At 55.0% G+C, this 16,037-nt stretch overlaps 1 protein-coding gene across 1 annotated transcript in view; it reads left to right on the forward strand.

Annotated features, from left to right (window-relative positions):
- NUMA1 (nuclear mitotic apparatus protein 1) overlaps positions 1–16,037 on the forward strand; it is a 35,374-nt gene that overhangs the window by 7,348 nt on the left and 11,989 nt on the right. The window contains exons 2-14 of the mRNA XM_014526939.2: positions 882–954; positions 1,705–1,790; positions 5,400–5,479; positions 6,364–6,446; positions 6,830–6,910; positions 7,389–7,473; positions 8,462–8,585; positions 9,161–9,318; positions 9,839–9,956; positions 10,736–10,853; positions 11,726–11,866; positions 12,319–12,441; positions 13,156–16,016. Coding sequence (XP_014382425.1) covers positions 913–954; positions 1,705–1,790; positions 5,400–5,479; positions 6,364–6,446; positions 6,830–6,910; positions 7,389–7,473; positions 8,462–8,585; positions 9,161–9,318; positions 9,839–9,956; positions 10,736–10,853; positions 11,726–11,866; positions 12,319–12,441; positions 13,156–16,016 — 4,100 coding nt within the window. The 5' untranslated portion in view covers positions 882–912. The remainder of the gene's footprint in view (positions 1–881; positions 955–1,704; positions 1,791–5,399; positions 5,480–6,363; positions 6,447–6,829; positions 6,911–7,388; positions 7,474–8,461; positions 8,586–9,160; positions 9,319–9,838; positions 9,957–10,735; positions 10,854–11,725; positions 11,867–12,318; positions 12,442–13,155; positions 16,017–16,037) is intronic.

Here is a 16,037-nt window from a genome sequence, read left to right on the forward strand (position 1 = left end):
GACTTGCCAGTCTGCAAGGTGACCAGCAGAAGGTGGCATTTGGACAGCCTGGCAGTCGCTCCCCTTCGAACCAGCTGTTCCACAGGTTCAGGTTCAGGGCTTTGCTTCCCCTCTGTCCTGTGTGTTCAGCTTGTCTGGGAGCTGCTTGGGGCAGGGACTGCCGCCTCCTCTTTCAGCATCTGGTTCTGTGCTGTGCTGGTGTACGTCGGCCCCTTGGGACTTCCATAATAGACATGATTAATAGCTGGCTTGCGCCACAGAGAGCAGCGAGACAACCTGAAATAATAAACAGACTATTCAACATTCGTGGCTTTCAGCTGAGTCCCAACTCTCATAGAAATCGTAGGGTCCAGGCATTTTTTTAATTGCTATCTGAGCTGCATTTCAACCTGAGAATTTAGGTCATCAGACTATAATTGCTTTGCTGTTGTCAATTAGATGGGGACTCTTTTTCTCTCTGTCTAAACTGTTGTAAAATTGTTATGGGTGGTTGAAACACCCTCTTTCCTACCCCCAGAAGTGTGTACACTGTGGGTTGGATGAAACTGTTCCCTCTTGACTAGCCCATGTGGAAGATAGGAAATAAATAACTGGCAGTGTTTAGTATTAGCAGCTGGAGCCAGGGGCCTGCAGGCCGGCAGACCGGGGCATCATTTCCAGTTCTACGTCATGTAACCACTCCCAGCATCTTTCCCCGCCTGTAAACCGGACTGCTGTGTTCTCAGCAGGTTTCACAGCAGTGGGAAAGCGCAGGGCTAATGCCAGCCCTGTGTTAGCTTCTCCTTTGCCAGAGTCGGTGCCTACTGTCAAGCACTGCCTGGATATGAATCTTGTTGCTGCATTTAGGCTTTAACAGCTCTTTTTCTTCTTGGCCCTTCTAGGTGCAGAGGGTAAGCTGGCAGCGTTGCAAGGATGCCTCTTCACACCTCGAGAGCCACGGCTCTTCTTGCCTGGGTAAAGTGTCCCTGCTTCTTTTGGTTCTTGCCTATTGGTCTTTTGGCCTTGTTTGCTGCAGTTTCTTCCCCCTGGGCTCTGCTGGGGAGGGGCCTGGGGGACCTTTCTGCAAAGCACTGGGCAAGGGGTATTCATTTGAAGGAGTCTCTTTGTGACTGCAATGGGAGGGTCCTGGCAGGGGTTGATCCTTCCTGCTGGGTGTTGTTACCTTCTGGCTGCTCCCTGCGAGGCTGCTAAGTTCTAAAGACATGATATGGCAGGAAGTGAGGGTGTGGGGCAGAGTTTGCTCGCAGGTCCAGTTGGAAATCCTGGGCCTCCAGGCTGGGGTGGAGACTGAGAGCTCAGTGCTTAAGGTAGAGTTGGAGGTTAAAGGGAATGTGGTCAGGGCAGAATAGGTGTAAAATGAGGCAGGGGTTCTCATGGGCACACCCAAGCAGTGTCTGAATTGACTTGAACCTCCATGGAGAAACAAATGAGGGTCTGTATTGGTGTCTTGGCTTTGAGTTGACCCACGTTTGACCACAGAGTGCAAAGCTACCAGAGCCAGGAGCTGCGCTGGCTCTTCTCCTTCCAGATAGATGGTCTCGGGCTTGGTTTTGGGGATGGAAGCAGGGTTTGAAAGAGACTGCCTGATGCCCCAGAAGCTGCATGTTCAAAGCCAAGGTGTTTCACAGAGCAGGCAGGTGCTGGTAGCCCTACGCTGGCTTTCTGCTGGGATCCAGGTTTTTGATTGTCCTGTCGCATCCCCAGATCAACAGTCTGAAAGTTGACAGTGCCCTTGATGACCTGGCACAGCTCCAGGACTGCAGCGTCTTCATCAAGATCATTAACAAACTGTGAGTAGAAAAGAGCTACCTGGTCCTCCCTCGAACTGCCTGGCAGGACTCTAACCAAGCGAGTGGGGTTGGCAACTTTTTAGAGTGGTGGGCTGCTATGCCTGCCTCCATAACACCCACCCTCCTGCTGCCTGCACCACCTGTACTATGTGCCGCTGGTTCTCATCCCCAGAAGCAGTGGGTAACAGTGAATTCAGTACTGTGGAAGGCAAGAGAGAGCAGCCAGGAAGGCTTCAAAGGGGAATAGCAGTAGGGTTAAGGAGGACATGCCGAGCTTTGCTGCATGCTGCTGATTTTCCCTAAGCTGTGGCAGCCTAGATCCAGCCCACAGGCTGTAGGTCACCAGCCCCTGATCGGGATGGTTTTAGTCTACCATCCACTGGCACGGCATCTGAATGCAAAGCCCATGTGCCACAGGAACAGGCTTAGAGCGTGCCTGGGTTATTTGGGAGGCCTACGAGCAGCCCCTTTGCTCCAGGAGAGAGAGGACTGTAGGCCTAGCCCGAGGTGGTCCAGTGCACCCTAAAGTTTCTCAAAAGCAGGGTCTGACTTTGGGAGGTTCCTCCTGGTTGCACTTCCAAATGCACCAGTGTTGTGTCCCTACTCTCCCTTCATTCTTCACTTGATTTATAAATCCAGTCTCCATTGAAACAGAACCCATCAGGCAGTGCTAAGGAATCCCACTGAGGCACAGCTCCATTCAGAGCAGCTGTGTGTAGACGATGTGGTGGGACTCTGACCGTGCTTCCAACTTCAGCACAGACCTCCTCAACACGCAAACAAAAGGGTGGGCTGCCAGCTGCGGACCCAAGAGCACTCCTGCATGGCTCATTCCTTCTCATGCATCCTGGAGGGATCCAAAGGTCCTACGTGCCATGGCCTGTGCACTTCCATGGGCTGCAGCTGTGCAATGATGCCGAGGGCAAGGACAGAGCGTGGAACTATTACATCATCTAATGACAGAGTGCCCCAAAGACCCCAGCTCACTCCCACAGTTGCTGTCTCTGACGTGTTGCATGGTCCCAGACTTGAGCTGTAGAAGTTGCCCCAGGTGAATGCAGAAATCCAGGAGGGGTGGATGGAAAAGACCCATGCACCAAGTTGGTGCCTTCTTGTCCTAGTCCTGGCAGCGACCTGGAAGCCCAGAAGCTGCTCTTCCGCCTCCACCTGAAAGGGGTGGCTTGTGGCAGCTCTGTGGCTGTTGAGTCAGCTGTCAGGAGATGGCCTGGCTCCTCTCCACCAGTGCATTTCAAGCTGCCCCTGGGAATGCCAGGCCTGCTGCTGCCTCATGTCTGTGGGACTCCAAGGCCTCTAGCGTGCTATGGGCTCTGTATGCCATTCCAGCACTGAGCAGTGCTTGGTTCTCTGGGGAATGTGGGGGGAGGAGGTGACATGGCTTTGGAGAATGAGCTCGCAGCAGTGGCTCGTCCAGGCACAGCTTTTACTGCCTGTGAGCCGGATTATAAAAAGCCTTTACAACATAATGGAAGCTGGAATTGGAATTGGGCGCGCTCAAGCACTGAGTCGCATGCAAGAGCTGAAGCAGAGAGGAGCCGTGCGTGGAATGGGAGGCTGTTATTCCTAGTTGGGCACCGCCTTGCATTGCAAATTCTTCCTTTGGGAGCCTTGGTGGACGCCTGTCTGCTATAATTATCCCTTGCTGCGTAACAAGAGCCTGCTCCAGAGCTGGGATCTGACTGTGCAGTGGGTGGGTGGGGAGGAAGGAGCTGCCTGCAAAGGATATATTTAGTCAGACCTGGTTAATCTAATTCCGATTAACAAATTAGCAGACCTGGCTATATGAAGTGACTTGCTGGGCCGGACTCCTGTCCAGAACAAGAAAAAGGTGTGAAGGAAAGCCTGGCTGGGGGGAGCTCTGAAATGAGGACAGTGGATAGAAAGCCTTTTAAAGTGTCTGCACGTGGTGACCTAAAGGTCCCAAACTCATTTGCAGTTAGTGTCCAGCTTCCTTTGTAACCGGACAAGTCCCAGCATTTGAGCATCTGGGTTTGTGTCACAATGGGAAAAGACCTCAGCCAACCTTGAAGCAAGTGAGCCAACAGTGTGCCCATGTTGCCAAAAAGGGTAATGGCATCCTGGGCTGCATTGGTAGGAGCAGTGCCAGCAGATTGAGGGCAGTGATTCTTCCCCTCTGTTCAGCACTGGGGAGGCCACATCTGTAGTCCTGTGTCCAGTTGTGGGGCCCCACTACAGAAAGGATGTGGACACATTGGAGAGAGTCCAGTGGAGAGCAATGAAAATGGTTGCGGCGCTGGTGGACATGACTTGGGAGGAGAGGCTGAGGGAACTAGGTTTATTGAGTCTGCAGAAGAGAAGACTGAGGGGGATTGAATAGCAGCCTTCACCTCCCTGCAGGGGGGTTGCAAAGAGGATGGAGCTGGGCTGTTCTCAGTGGGGGCAAACGACAGAGCAAGGAGCAATGGGCTCAAGCTGCAGCAAGGGAAGTTGAGGTTAGATATAAGGAAAAACTCTCTCACAAGGGTGGTGAAGCACTGGAACAGGTTGCCTAGAGAGGTAGTGGACTCTCCATCCTTGGAGGGTTTGAAGACTCGGCCAGACAAAGTCTTGGCTGGGATGATGTAGCTGGGGATGGTCCTGCTTTGAGCAGGGGGTTGGGTTAGATGTGACTTCCTGAGGTCCCTTCCAACCCTCATTTTCCATGAGTGTAAGTGAGAATTGTAGATAGTTATTGCCCATGTATGTGCTGCTCTTCCTGGCTCTTGGAAGAAAAAATGTGGTGGCTTGGACCTAGGGAAGTGGAAACTGCTTTCCAGGGCCCCCTCAAAGCTGCACCAAGCTGTCAAATGCATATAGAGAAGGTGATCATAGCCTGGATGCAGTGCACAGCTCCTCTGACCTTGCTGGTGGGCACTGCTGCATCTCCATGCCAGAGTCTGGCCCTGAACTGATGTGAGAAGCGTTCTGAGCCACCAGCCCTAGCAGGGCCATCTGTTAGATATTGGGCTCCTTCACAGGCTGCCCAGGTAGTAAGGGGCACCCCTGCAATTCAGTCATGTTCTGGGGAAGGGGCTGATTGGCTTGAACTGGCAAGCAGATGCCCACCAATTTGTAAACGGCTGGGGCACCCAACATGTTCTCTAAATCCAGTAGTTCTCTCTCCCCTTAAAACTTCTGTCCCTTCTTGAGCTCCTTCTGCTGGCTGCTCTGGAACCATAGTATCCTCTTCCAGCCTAGCCTTCCCTTCCCTTCCCCTCCCCGCCTCCTGGCAGCTGCACAGGCAAGGAAATAAACACAGCCATGTTAATGTGGGCTCTGGAAAAGACTGGGAGGGTGGATCTGTTTATGAGCTGGGTGGGGGAAGGGAACGTGCATATTTTATGCTGGTTGTAAGTACTCTGGGCAGCAGCCTCTTGTCAGCAATGTGCTGTGCGCGTGCTCAGTCCCCATGGCCGGATGCCGAGGCCCCGTCATCTGGACCAGATTTGTTCCCTCGCTGGTGCAGGGAATAGGGAAAGCAAGAAACCTATTGCGTAAGGCTCTGCCTTCCTGTAACAGAGCACCAAGCCTTGCATGAGCAGCTTTGGCCTCATCCCCAGGGGGTCAAATAACCTGTGTGCACTCTTTCAGCCATGACACGGAGGAGGGAGAGTCAGCTCTGCAGCAGCCCCTGCCGGAGAGGATAGCGTTTATCTGCAGCTTTCTACAGAGTAAGGAATTCCACCCTTCTCGTTGTGGCTTTCTAGGTACACTCAGTCCCATGTGAGCTGAGTCACTGATGTAACCAGTGCCCCATGGCTGTAAGCGGCGTTGCCGCGAGGCTTGGCAGCACAGGGGAAAAGTTTCTTATGGAGAGGTCTGCACATATGCTCTAGAGGATAGAGGCGGAGCAGAGGGCTTGCTCTGGGGTCTGCCCAGTGCAGGAGGCGGATATCTGGCATGCTAATGGCATCCCCTACCCCATCATCACATGCTATTAGCATAACCAGCCCAACATATCTGATGCAACAGGATATGGCTGGATCTTTAGGTGTGTTAACCTTGGGTCTTAGTCAAAATGAGCTGGAAGGTCTGATCGAGAAGCAGTGACTTCTGTGACTACTAGATATTATGCTTGGTCTCCGTAGTGGAAGTGGGTGTATAAACCTAAAGGGGATGCAATTTGGGGCCAATACTGGGACACCAGCAGGAGTAGAGGGATTTCCAAGGGTGGGGCAGGGGAGCTGGATCAGAGGCTTGGACCAGGGAAGGCCCTGCTTGGTCCCAGCAAAACAAAGGTTAAGCAGAGGGTCTGGCCTGGTTACCCTGTTTAGGGTCTAAGGCTGAGCTTTGGCATTGAGCTTGTTGCCCTGTCTTGTGTTGCCTAGGCAGTGCGGGTGGTGATTCTCCTCCCCTGGCATATTGGATGTGTTGAGCTGGTTATGCTAGCCTTGGTGTCATGAGGGGGTGGGGATGCTTTTAGCATGCGATGTGGGGGTGGGGATGCCATTAGCCCTCAGGGTTGGGAAGTGAGGAGGAGGCCTTGAATCCCATCTCCTGGAGGCAAGTGCAGCAGAGACTCTGGTGTAACCAGCCCTTTTGCTTTCCATTGTAGAGCACTGCAAGCACAAGGCCACCATGGAGAGCCTGGTGTCAGTGGAGAAGCTCTTGGAGGGAGAGGAGCTAGAGCTGGCTAAGGTACCTGTATGTCTCTGGTGTCTGTATGAAGCAGTAGCCAACAATGGATCCAAACAGAGAGGTGAAGCCTTCTGGGACAACTGTAATAGAGCTCTTACGTTATCTAAACCTGTGGAGGGCATATGCAGTAAGAGGGCGGGCATGGTGCTGGGAGCAGCAGCTTGCACAAATCCAAAGAAATTGAGAATGAGTTTTGGGTGACCGAGCCAATGCTGCAGCGAGAGGGGGATGCACGTGCGGACTCATTCTCCTCTTGTGGCCTCACGCAAAGCAGGAGGCAGTGCTGCGGGGATGGTGCAGCCACCAGAGTAAATCTGTGTCCGGCTGAATGCATGTGTTATGAAGCTCAATTCCCCCTTCTGACCCGTAGCATCTGTTTCCAGGTGACTGTGCTACTCCTGTACCACACCTCCATAAGTACCAAAAGCCCCAAGGATTGGAATGAATTTGAGTACAAAATCCAGGTAACCCCCAACTCTTCCTTGCAGGCTTGTTGTATGACACTCTATCCAGCCACTGATCCAGCCGTAGGTGTGGAGGGAGGAAGTGTGATCGTGTATACGGGTGTCAAGTGAGCAGAGACAATTTTGTGGCTGCGGCTTTGGGTTGCAGTTCCAAGCCTGTCCCTGATGGGCTGTGAGGCCTTGGGGTATGGCACATCGCCTCCCTTCTTTGTCAGCTAGACCTTCCAGCCCTGGTGGTACTTCCTTCCCCAACTTCCATAAGCCCCTCGTGGCAGCTGGCATGTTCCATGCCCCCTCTGCCTAGCGTGATGGGTAGAGAATCACGGGCTTGGCAAGGCTCTAATCTCTGGGCCACTTGTTTAGCTCCTCAGTACCTCTCTTTAACTGCTAGAGGGAGTGGCAGCTTCGGAGGGTTTCCTCCCCACCCACGCGTGCCTACAGCAGTCCGGCTGCTCATCCTGTGCCATCTCTTCCTCAGGTTGAGCTGGCCACCATTCTCAAGTTCGTGCTGGACAATGAAGAGGGCCTCAGCGAGAGCCTGGAGATCTTCCTGCAGAAGAGAGGTGGGTTCTGTGGTGGTGGTGACTCACCAAAGCTGGCTCATCATATCACTCATCATATCGCTCAAAATAGCAGGGGCTGTTGGCACTAGCCCTGCAGAAGTGGCTGGGCCCTGCACAGGGAGCAGCAGCTGGCTAGGCACGTTCCCAGCCCCCATCAAGTGGGAAAGGTTGACCCCATTAGTCATCAGGTTTATTATAGTAGTTCCTAAGGTCTAAATGGGAACGGGACAAAAATAGCCCTCAGCTACAAGGTCACTAGCGGTGAGAGCCAGTCCCCAGCACCAGGACCTTCCCTTGCTCTTTTGCCCTCCTGTGTTCATGCTGCTGCCATCTCAGTCAGCTACGATGGCCTTTTCCAGCAGATTGGTGCCACCAAGCGGTGGATTCCAGCACTCCAGGAGCAAACTTGCTGTTATGCAGAACTTGCCAAAATGGGGCTGGCCCAAGCCCTCAGCACAGCAGGCGGAGCCAGCCGAGGCTGCCAGACACTGAGGACGAGTGCGTTGCTTTAGTGAGCAGATCCTTTTTCCCCAAGGTCCTTCACTTGGGGATCATGTTTTGTGCCACGGCAGCAGGCTGCAGCTACTGCTCTGTGCACTGCCAAGAGCCAGACGTCCTGCCTTGCTGCTACGGGGCACTTCAAGAATGAGGGCGACAGCTCTGCTTTTGGTCCCTGTAGTATCCCACCCCACCTCTCATGACATTGCTCTTGCGGAGGGGCAGGGTGGACTGCATGCTTCACAGCTGTGATGGCAGCGGGTGTCTTGTGCAAGGACATCAGGGCAGGGCAGACCCCATACTCAATACCCCTGTGGAGCTGACCAGCCTATGCAAGGAGGATGGTGTCGGGGCAGGACTGACCTCACTAGTATCTGACCTGTGGTTCGTAGGACACAAGCATTCAATCCTGAACATTTAAGCTTCTAAGCCTTCCCCATTCCCTGCATCAGGGCAAGCTTGTTTGATGCCTCTTGGCTTTTCTCCCCAGCATCATCATGTAGTGTCTCCAGCAGCAGCTCTGAGGAGCATTCCCCAATGTTCTCCCGCCAGCACCCGCGCGAGGTGCGCTTCCTGGAGCTGCAGAAGATTGCCTCCTCCTCCAGCCTGAATAAGTATGTTCCCAGCCTCCCTAGGCAGCTTTGGCTTTTTCCTATGACCCCGGGCTGCGATCCGTCCAGCAGGAAAGCCCCTCCATTCAGTAAGGAAACAGAGATCGTACTGGGATGCTCTGTTGTCCTGAGTACTGATGTCCCCATAAAGCAGTTGCTTCTTAAATACCGGTCCCCCTCCCATGTCCCAAGTCAATCTGACATCTTGTGAAAGGTTTGAGAGATCGAGATTGGTGGTAAAGATCAGGGGCAGGTTGGGAAGAACTGAGCTGAGATCTCTCACACTGAGCAGTAGAGCTCACCATGTCCTGATGACTGACTGCAGGGCAGCAGGGAGTTTGAGGAGCCCCTGTCCTGGAAGGGAAAGTCTTTCTACCCACACCCCAGTGTCCGGGACTTGGCATGAGTAGGATCAAGGGGCAGGGGTCCTTCTTTCCAGGCAGTCGTCATGTGCCAGTATTCTAGATGTTGGTGCCCCGGTGGGTCTGGGATTCTATTGAGGGCGTTGGGGTGGGGGTAGCAGCCTCTGTCTCTTGGCTCTCAGTCTTGCACAGTGTGTGGCTATGGTTTCGTGACAGCTTCCTTCCTGGCATGCCTGCTTCACCCATGGGTGACATCCTGCAGACCCCCCAGTTCCAGCTGAGACGACTGAAGAAGCAGCTGGTGGCAGAGAGGGAGAACCGGGATGAGCTGGAGCTGGAACTGGCAGAGAACCGCAAACTCCTCACAGAGAAGGGTCAGTAGCTGTTGGCACGTGGTGGGCTGGAAGGAAGTGTGTGGCATTGCAGGCCATGTGCTTGTTCACTGCTCAGACTTGGTCTGTGCTAGCAGCCAATAGAGCAGGCTCATCCTGGGGGCTGCTGGTTCCCTTTTTTCCTACCAAAGTAGAGAGAGGTAGTGGCTGGAGCTGCATCCTCCACACTTGTGTGGCTTAAGGGAAACTTCTGAACCAGAGAATCTTCTGATCCTCTTCCCTGGCAGAGCCTGTGTAGCCAATTCCCCTCTTGCATTGCTAACAACAGAAAGCTGCTGCAGCCGACCCTGCTGGAGACCTGTTAGTCAGATGCCAGCTCCTAACATGAGAGCTAGGCAGCAGCTACAAAGCAGGCACTGGGCAATCCCACCAATTGTTCCTGGTGTGGCCGAGATCATGCAGCGTGGGCGTTCACCCGTTGGAGCACAGAGGCATGTTGCTCAGCTTGTGCCCTTTGGGCATTGAACGTGGACAGTAACAGTGCGTCCCATCTCCTTTCCAGAGACTCAAATAACCATGCTGCAGCAGCGGATTGACCGCCTGACCCTTCTGAATGAGAGGCAAGCTGCTGAGCAGCTGGAGCCCAAAGAGCTGGAAGAGCTGCGGGAGAAGAATGAGAGGTAACCGCTCCAGGCTGCCTTGGTCCCCTCCTGAGCTGGGCTCAGACCCGCATCCTTTCTGTAGCACACAGGACAGGAGCTCCCTCTGATATATCCCCATATGCCCTCTTTCCCCCTGCCCATTGGCTTCAGCTTGTGGATTTGAAGCAAGAAGCAGTGGCAGTGAAGATCTGTGGTCTTTGCTGTGCAGCAGGTCACACTTGGCAATCATGGTGGCAGTTCTGGGTCTTTAGAGCCTGAGTCCAGGGACCGAAGGTGCTTTGTGGGCCTTGGACCTTCTTCCCCTGTGACATGCGTCTGTTAGCTCGGAGAGGGGAGCCTGGGTCAGTGGCCACGTGCTCAAACTCTGGCATCCTGAATGAAGACCAGTGATGCCAGTGGTGTATGTAGGCTGAGGAAGTTAACAGACAAGAGTGTCTTACCTCAGTCTAGAAGGCACGATCCCTGCTGAGGCTCATGCTAATCTGAAGCATGCAACAGCTGCTGTCGTCCCCCTCTGATTAGATTCAGTTGAATTCCCTAGGGGTATGAAAAGGGACTTTCCTTCTCCCCCTCTCCACTTAACCCTCGTGGCTGGCAGGTTCAGAGATCCAGGAACTCTTTAGTCCTAAGCTGGTCTCTGAGTAAAATCCAGCATCTCTCAGTGCCTCAGGACCCTCATCATCTTCCTCTTAACATTGAAAACAACAGTGGTGCAGCTGCTTCTCCCCCTTCTTTGCCAGTGGCATTCCCCCTCACAAGGCAGGAAACCTAATCCGCTCCCCTCCCCTCTCCCGTAGCCTGATGATGCGTTTGCACGAAGCTTTAAAACAGTGTCAAGACCTGAGGACTGAAAAGGGTCAGATGGACCGAAAGATCACCCAGCTCTCAGAGGAGAACGGGGACCTCTCCTTCAAGGTACAGGGCACCCCTGCTTCTCCAAGGTGATGATCTAGCCCAGGGGTGTTCAACCTCTGGTCCACGGGCCAAATCTGGCCTGCAGTCATAGCATCCAGCCTGCAGGGCTTCCCGTGGGTTGGGGAAATTGGCAGTGGGGGAGCAGTGGCAGTTAATATTGCCACCCTCCCTGCTGCCAAATTCCCAAGCATGACTGGGTTCTTTCTTCCTCCCTCCCCTTTTCTCACAGCTAGTCTGGGCCATACGCCCTCCCCTGCTCCTGTGCCTGGATCAGGGCTAGGTAGTGCCCCCACTTTGTCATGGAGACATGTTGGAACTGGGCCAAACCCCCTTCTCCCATGTGTCTGGATCAGAGCAGGGCCCCCTGCTGTGCCCGGTCCAGGTGCTAGATCAGGACCAGTGTCCGGATCCGGCCTGCAGGTGGACTGAGCACTGCACATCCAGCCCACCAGGCAGAAAGGTTGAGCACCTCTGATCTAGCCTGCTGTAGTGACAGCCTGGGATAGCACCATGCTTTGGACCTGGGCTGCAGCCATTCTTGTAGGAGCTGTTCTCACATACAACTTGATTGTTGGTTGCCCCCCTGCTGTCATCAGAGGCATGTGGGGCTGGGTTAGGGGATGACACTGGGGAGAAGTGATCTGGTGGTGATAAGGCTCCCTGGACTAGGACCTAGGGGGAGGTTCATTCACCAACTGCCTCTTGTATCCTTGGGCAGGTTACTTTGCCCTGCCTTGGTTGAGGGAATGGGCTGTATGTGAAGCTCTGGGATATTACGATGTTGGGGGTCCCAGACACCTGGACAGCATGTTGTGTGTACCCTCTAACCAGGCAGTTTGTTGGGGGGTGGGTGGGGCTTCCCTTCCATCCAGCTGCGGGAGTTCGCCAGCCACCTGATGCAGCTGCAAGAAGCTCTGAACGAGCTCTCTGAAGAGCACAGCGCGGCGCTGACACAGGGGGGTGAGAAGCAAACCCACCTGGAGAGCGAGCTCCACAACGCCATCCAGGAGAAGGTGAGGGTGCACTGGTGCGGTACAGGGAAGCAGCCAGAGCTTGGAGCCCAAGGGTCTCTGGTACTTCCAGGAACCCTGTTGGGGTGGGGAAGGGGAATCCAGCACTCAATGTCTTTGGGTTGGTGGGACCTAGGAGCACCGCAGAAGCAGCGTGCCCGTCTCCACAGGAGGAAGCCCTGCATTAATTACGAGGGAAACGGTGCTCAATTGTGCGTGGCATTAGCCAGTTCCTGGGGCAGGGGGTGGGATCCGTTGTACCCTTATGAGGAAATAGTGTCTGCGGTGAAGGCCCCAAGTGGGGAGTGAGCAGAGTCCAGCAGTGAAATGAGCAGCCACGGAGCCCCGACAAGAATGCAGACGGTTTTGCCAGCCTGAGCGGGAGCTTTTGCTGATGTCTGAGTTCCTCCCCTGCCGACGGCCAGCTGTGCTAATGCATGTGCCTCACTCCCCAGAAATGTTTGGAAGAGAAGATAGAGATTCTGCAGGGGAAGATCTCCTTGCTGGAGGACCAGCTGGCGAAGCTGGGGGATGGCGCCATGCAGGAGAAAGGAGAGGTTATGGGAGACGTCCTCCAGGTATGGCGGGGTCTCGCGCGGGCTGGAACAGAGAGAGCAAGCACAGAGAGGTCTTCAGAGTAGGCTGGGAGGGGGAAGCTCACTTCCAACTGCTGTGGGAAAGCACAGCTCAGCCTGCCCAGCCTCTTGCTTGTGCACAGGGATCAGCACTCCCCCCGCTCATTTAAAAGGAGCAGCCTCCAGGCTTCCTGCCAGCATGGCTGGAAGAGTCTGAAGAGCATCTCAGGCCATCTGCGTGCCAAGGAGAGCTCAGTCCTTCCTGTTGTGCATGTGGATTCTACTTCTCTAAGCACCGCAGTAACTGACTGCCCTGGGTGGCTTGCCTGGCAGGACTGGGCAATGGCAGCGATGGGTGGGTGAGGTCCTGCTGATGGCGCAGGTTGTTCTGCAGTAAAAGCAGCTCGGCTCTCCTTTGGGGTGGGTATGTCTGGTATTGTGGGACTGAGGAATCTCCAGTTTATTTTGCAGTGTAGCTTCTGCCGTGGTGGCTGGGTGCCATGGTCTCCTGTCCCCACGCAGTGGTGGGTCCGACCCAGTCAGTGAGGCTTTCTGCCCCAGGACTTGGAAATGGTGGGAGAACTAAAGAAACTAGCTCTTGCTGCAACTGCAAGGCAGCAGAGCGCTTTCCAGGCTCCCTGTTGGGCAGAAGTGTCTAGGTCTCCTTTGGAACATTACTGAATGCCATCGGTGTTTCATTTCTCTCTGCTCTCTCAGCTTGAAGATCTAAAGCAGGAAGTAGGAAGCCTCACCGCTAAGGTGATAGAGCTCCAAGCCACCATCCTTCGGCTGGAGGAGGAGAAGAGCCTGCATGAGGCGAACCTCCAAACTGAACAGAATCACTTCAAAGAGGAGAAAGCTCAGCTCATGGAGCTCATTGGCAGCCTCCAGAGCTCTGTCTCCGAGATCCACCAGGGCAAAGAGAAGCTGGAGCAGGACTCCCGAGAGCAGGAGGCACGCCTGACGGCTCAGGTGAACACTCTCACTGCAGAGATCGCCAAGCTCAATGCCTTCGTCCTCCAGAAGGAGCAGGAGCTGATGAGTCTGCACCAGCGGGTGCAAGAGGAAAGGACCCAGAAGGGACAGCTAGCAGAAGACCTCCAGAAGCAAGAACAGTCTTCCAGGGAGACGATCCAGGGGCTGAGCCTCCAAGTGGACCAGCTGAGCAGCACCCTGAAGCACAATGAGGAGAAACTGCTGCACGTCACCCAGCAGATGGAAGTGACCAGCCAGGGGGAGGCCAGGCAGCTGGCTGCCTTGAGAGAAGAGCACGAAAAGGCCCTCCAGGAGAGGGAACTGGCTGTGCTACAGCTCCAGGAATTCCAGCAGGGAAAAGAGGCAGAGCTGGCAGCCCTGGCCACCCAGCTGCAAACCTTGGAGAAAGCCAGAGACACCAACCAAGCCTCTGTGCTAGAGCTGCAGAGGAAGAAAGCCCAGCTGGGCCAGAGGGTCCAAGACCTGGATGCCAGAGTCCTTGAGCTCACTGCAAAGTGCCAGCAGAGCGAGGTCCAGGCAGCAGCAGCCGAGTCGCTGAAAGCCCAGCTCCGAGAAGCGGAGACCAAGCTGAAAGAAGGTCAGCAGAAGCTTTTGGAGAAAGAAAAGCTGGCCAAGGAAAATGCCCGGCTCCAGGAGCGACTCCTGTTCCTGGAAGAGTCGGTCCGGAACACCGAGGGGATCTTGGAGGATGAGAAAAGGAGGGCTTCCGAGACCCTCGAAGGGAACCTGGCACGGATAAACGAGCTGGAGACTGAAATCCAGAAGCTGTCGGAGCACCGAGATCAGATGGCTCGGGAGGTGGGTGAGGAGAAAGCTAAGGGACAAGCGCTGGAAAGGCAGCTGCAGCAGGTGGGAGACGAGTATAGGGAGAAGGTGGAGACGCTGCAACGTCAACTGGCGAAAATATCCTCAGTGGCCAAAGGGGATGAAGGTGCGCGCGAGCAGCTGAAGGAGCAGGTGAGAGCCCTGAGCAAAGACCACCAAGAGGCCTGCCGGCAGCTGCAGAAGGAGCAGGGAAAAGTGGCCGAGCTGGAGGAAAGGATCCAAGAGCAGCAGGAGAGGCTGGCGCTGGCTCAGTCGGACCTTGCTGGCTCCCTGGCACGGTTCAAGGAGAAGGAGAGCGCGGAGCAGAAGCTGAAGGCCAATCTCTCTTCTCTGCAGGAGAAGATGGCGGCTTCTGACCAGGAAACAGCCCAGCGGGTTGCCCAGCTGCAGGCAGAAGTGAGAAAAATGGCTGGGGCCCTCGAGGGGGTCACCAAGGAGCTGTCTGAGGAAAGGCTCAGGAAGACTGAGCTGGAAGCAAAAGTGAAGCGTCTCCGAGAGCAGAAGAACAAGGACCTCACCATGGCGGAGGCCGACCTTGCCCGCGCTTCATCAGTCACAAAGGAGAAGGAACTGGAAGCAGAGAAGCTGTCCGGGGAGGTCAAGCGGCTGAATGCCAGGCTGGAAGAAACCCTGCAGGCTCACAAACACGAGCTAGCCCGGCGGGGCAAGGAAGCCGAGCACCTGGCTCAGGAGATGGAGCAAGTCAAGGCAGACCTGGCAGCGGAGAAGGCTGGCAAGGCAGAGCTGGATGTCCAGCTGCAGAACGCCCTCAATGAGCAGAGGACTGAGCGTGCCGCACACCAGGAGGAGCTGGCCAGGTCCTTGGAGCTCATCGAGGAGAAGGAAGGGGAGCTGGAGGAGCTCCGTCTGAAAAATGTCTCTCGCGGTGAGGAGCTGAGAGACCTGCAGAAGACAGTGAACAAGCTGAAAGGGGAGCTCGCCTCTGTGGAGGCCCTGAAGGAGCGGGCGGCCAAGATGGAGAGCGAGCTGCAGGGCTTCCTGGAGGTTGCCAGAACCCGAGAGGCAGAGATCGACAGCATCAAGTCCATTGTGTACTCCAAGGAGATGTCCCTCAAAAGCCTGGAGGAGAAGATCCGGCACAGGGAGCAGGAATCCAGCTCCTGCCAAGACCTCTATCAGGAGAAGCTGAAGGAGACCGAGGTGCTGAACTCGGAAGTGCAGAAACTAGAGCAGAAGTGCAGGGAGCAGCAAGACACCATCACCAGCCTGGAAAGAGCGGCCGCTGAGACCAAAGCTATGACAGCCAAACACCAGGAAGCAGAGCTGGAAGCCTTGAGGGAGATAGGGCAGCAGAAAGCAAAGATGTCTGAGCTGGAGAAACTCCTTGAAGCCTCTAAATCAACCCAGGCTGGACAGGGGGGCACCATAGAGGCCCTGAAGAAGGAGCTGCTGGAGAAGGGGAAAGAGCTGTCTCGGAGCAGAGAGGCCATCGCAGCAGCAGAGAAGGAGTTGGCGTCTCTACGTTCTTCTGCTCAAGAGAAGGGCAAGTTGGAGGAGAGCTGGAAAGAACAAGTGTCACAGTGTCTCCAGGAGGTGGAGAGGAAGAACAGCCTGATCAGCAGCTTGCAGCAGGAGAGGTCCATCTTCCATCGGCAGGCGGTGGAGAAGGAAGGGGAGAGCAAGGAGCTGAAGCGCTTGATCACGTCGGAGTCGGAGAAGAGCAGGAAGCTGGAGGAGCGGCTGCGGATCCTCCAGACGGAAATGGCCACCGCCGCCTCTCGCGCCGCCGAGAGGGGGTCCATCCTGGAGGCCCAAGA

This window comes from Alligator sinensis, unplaced genomic scaffold (assembly GCF_000455745.1).
Source record: "Alligator sinensis unplaced genomic scaffold, ASM45574v1 scaffold854_2, whole genome shotgun sequence".
Classification (NCBI taxonomy): Eukaryota; Metazoa; Chordata; order Crocodylia; family Alligatoridae; genus Alligator; species Alligator sinensis.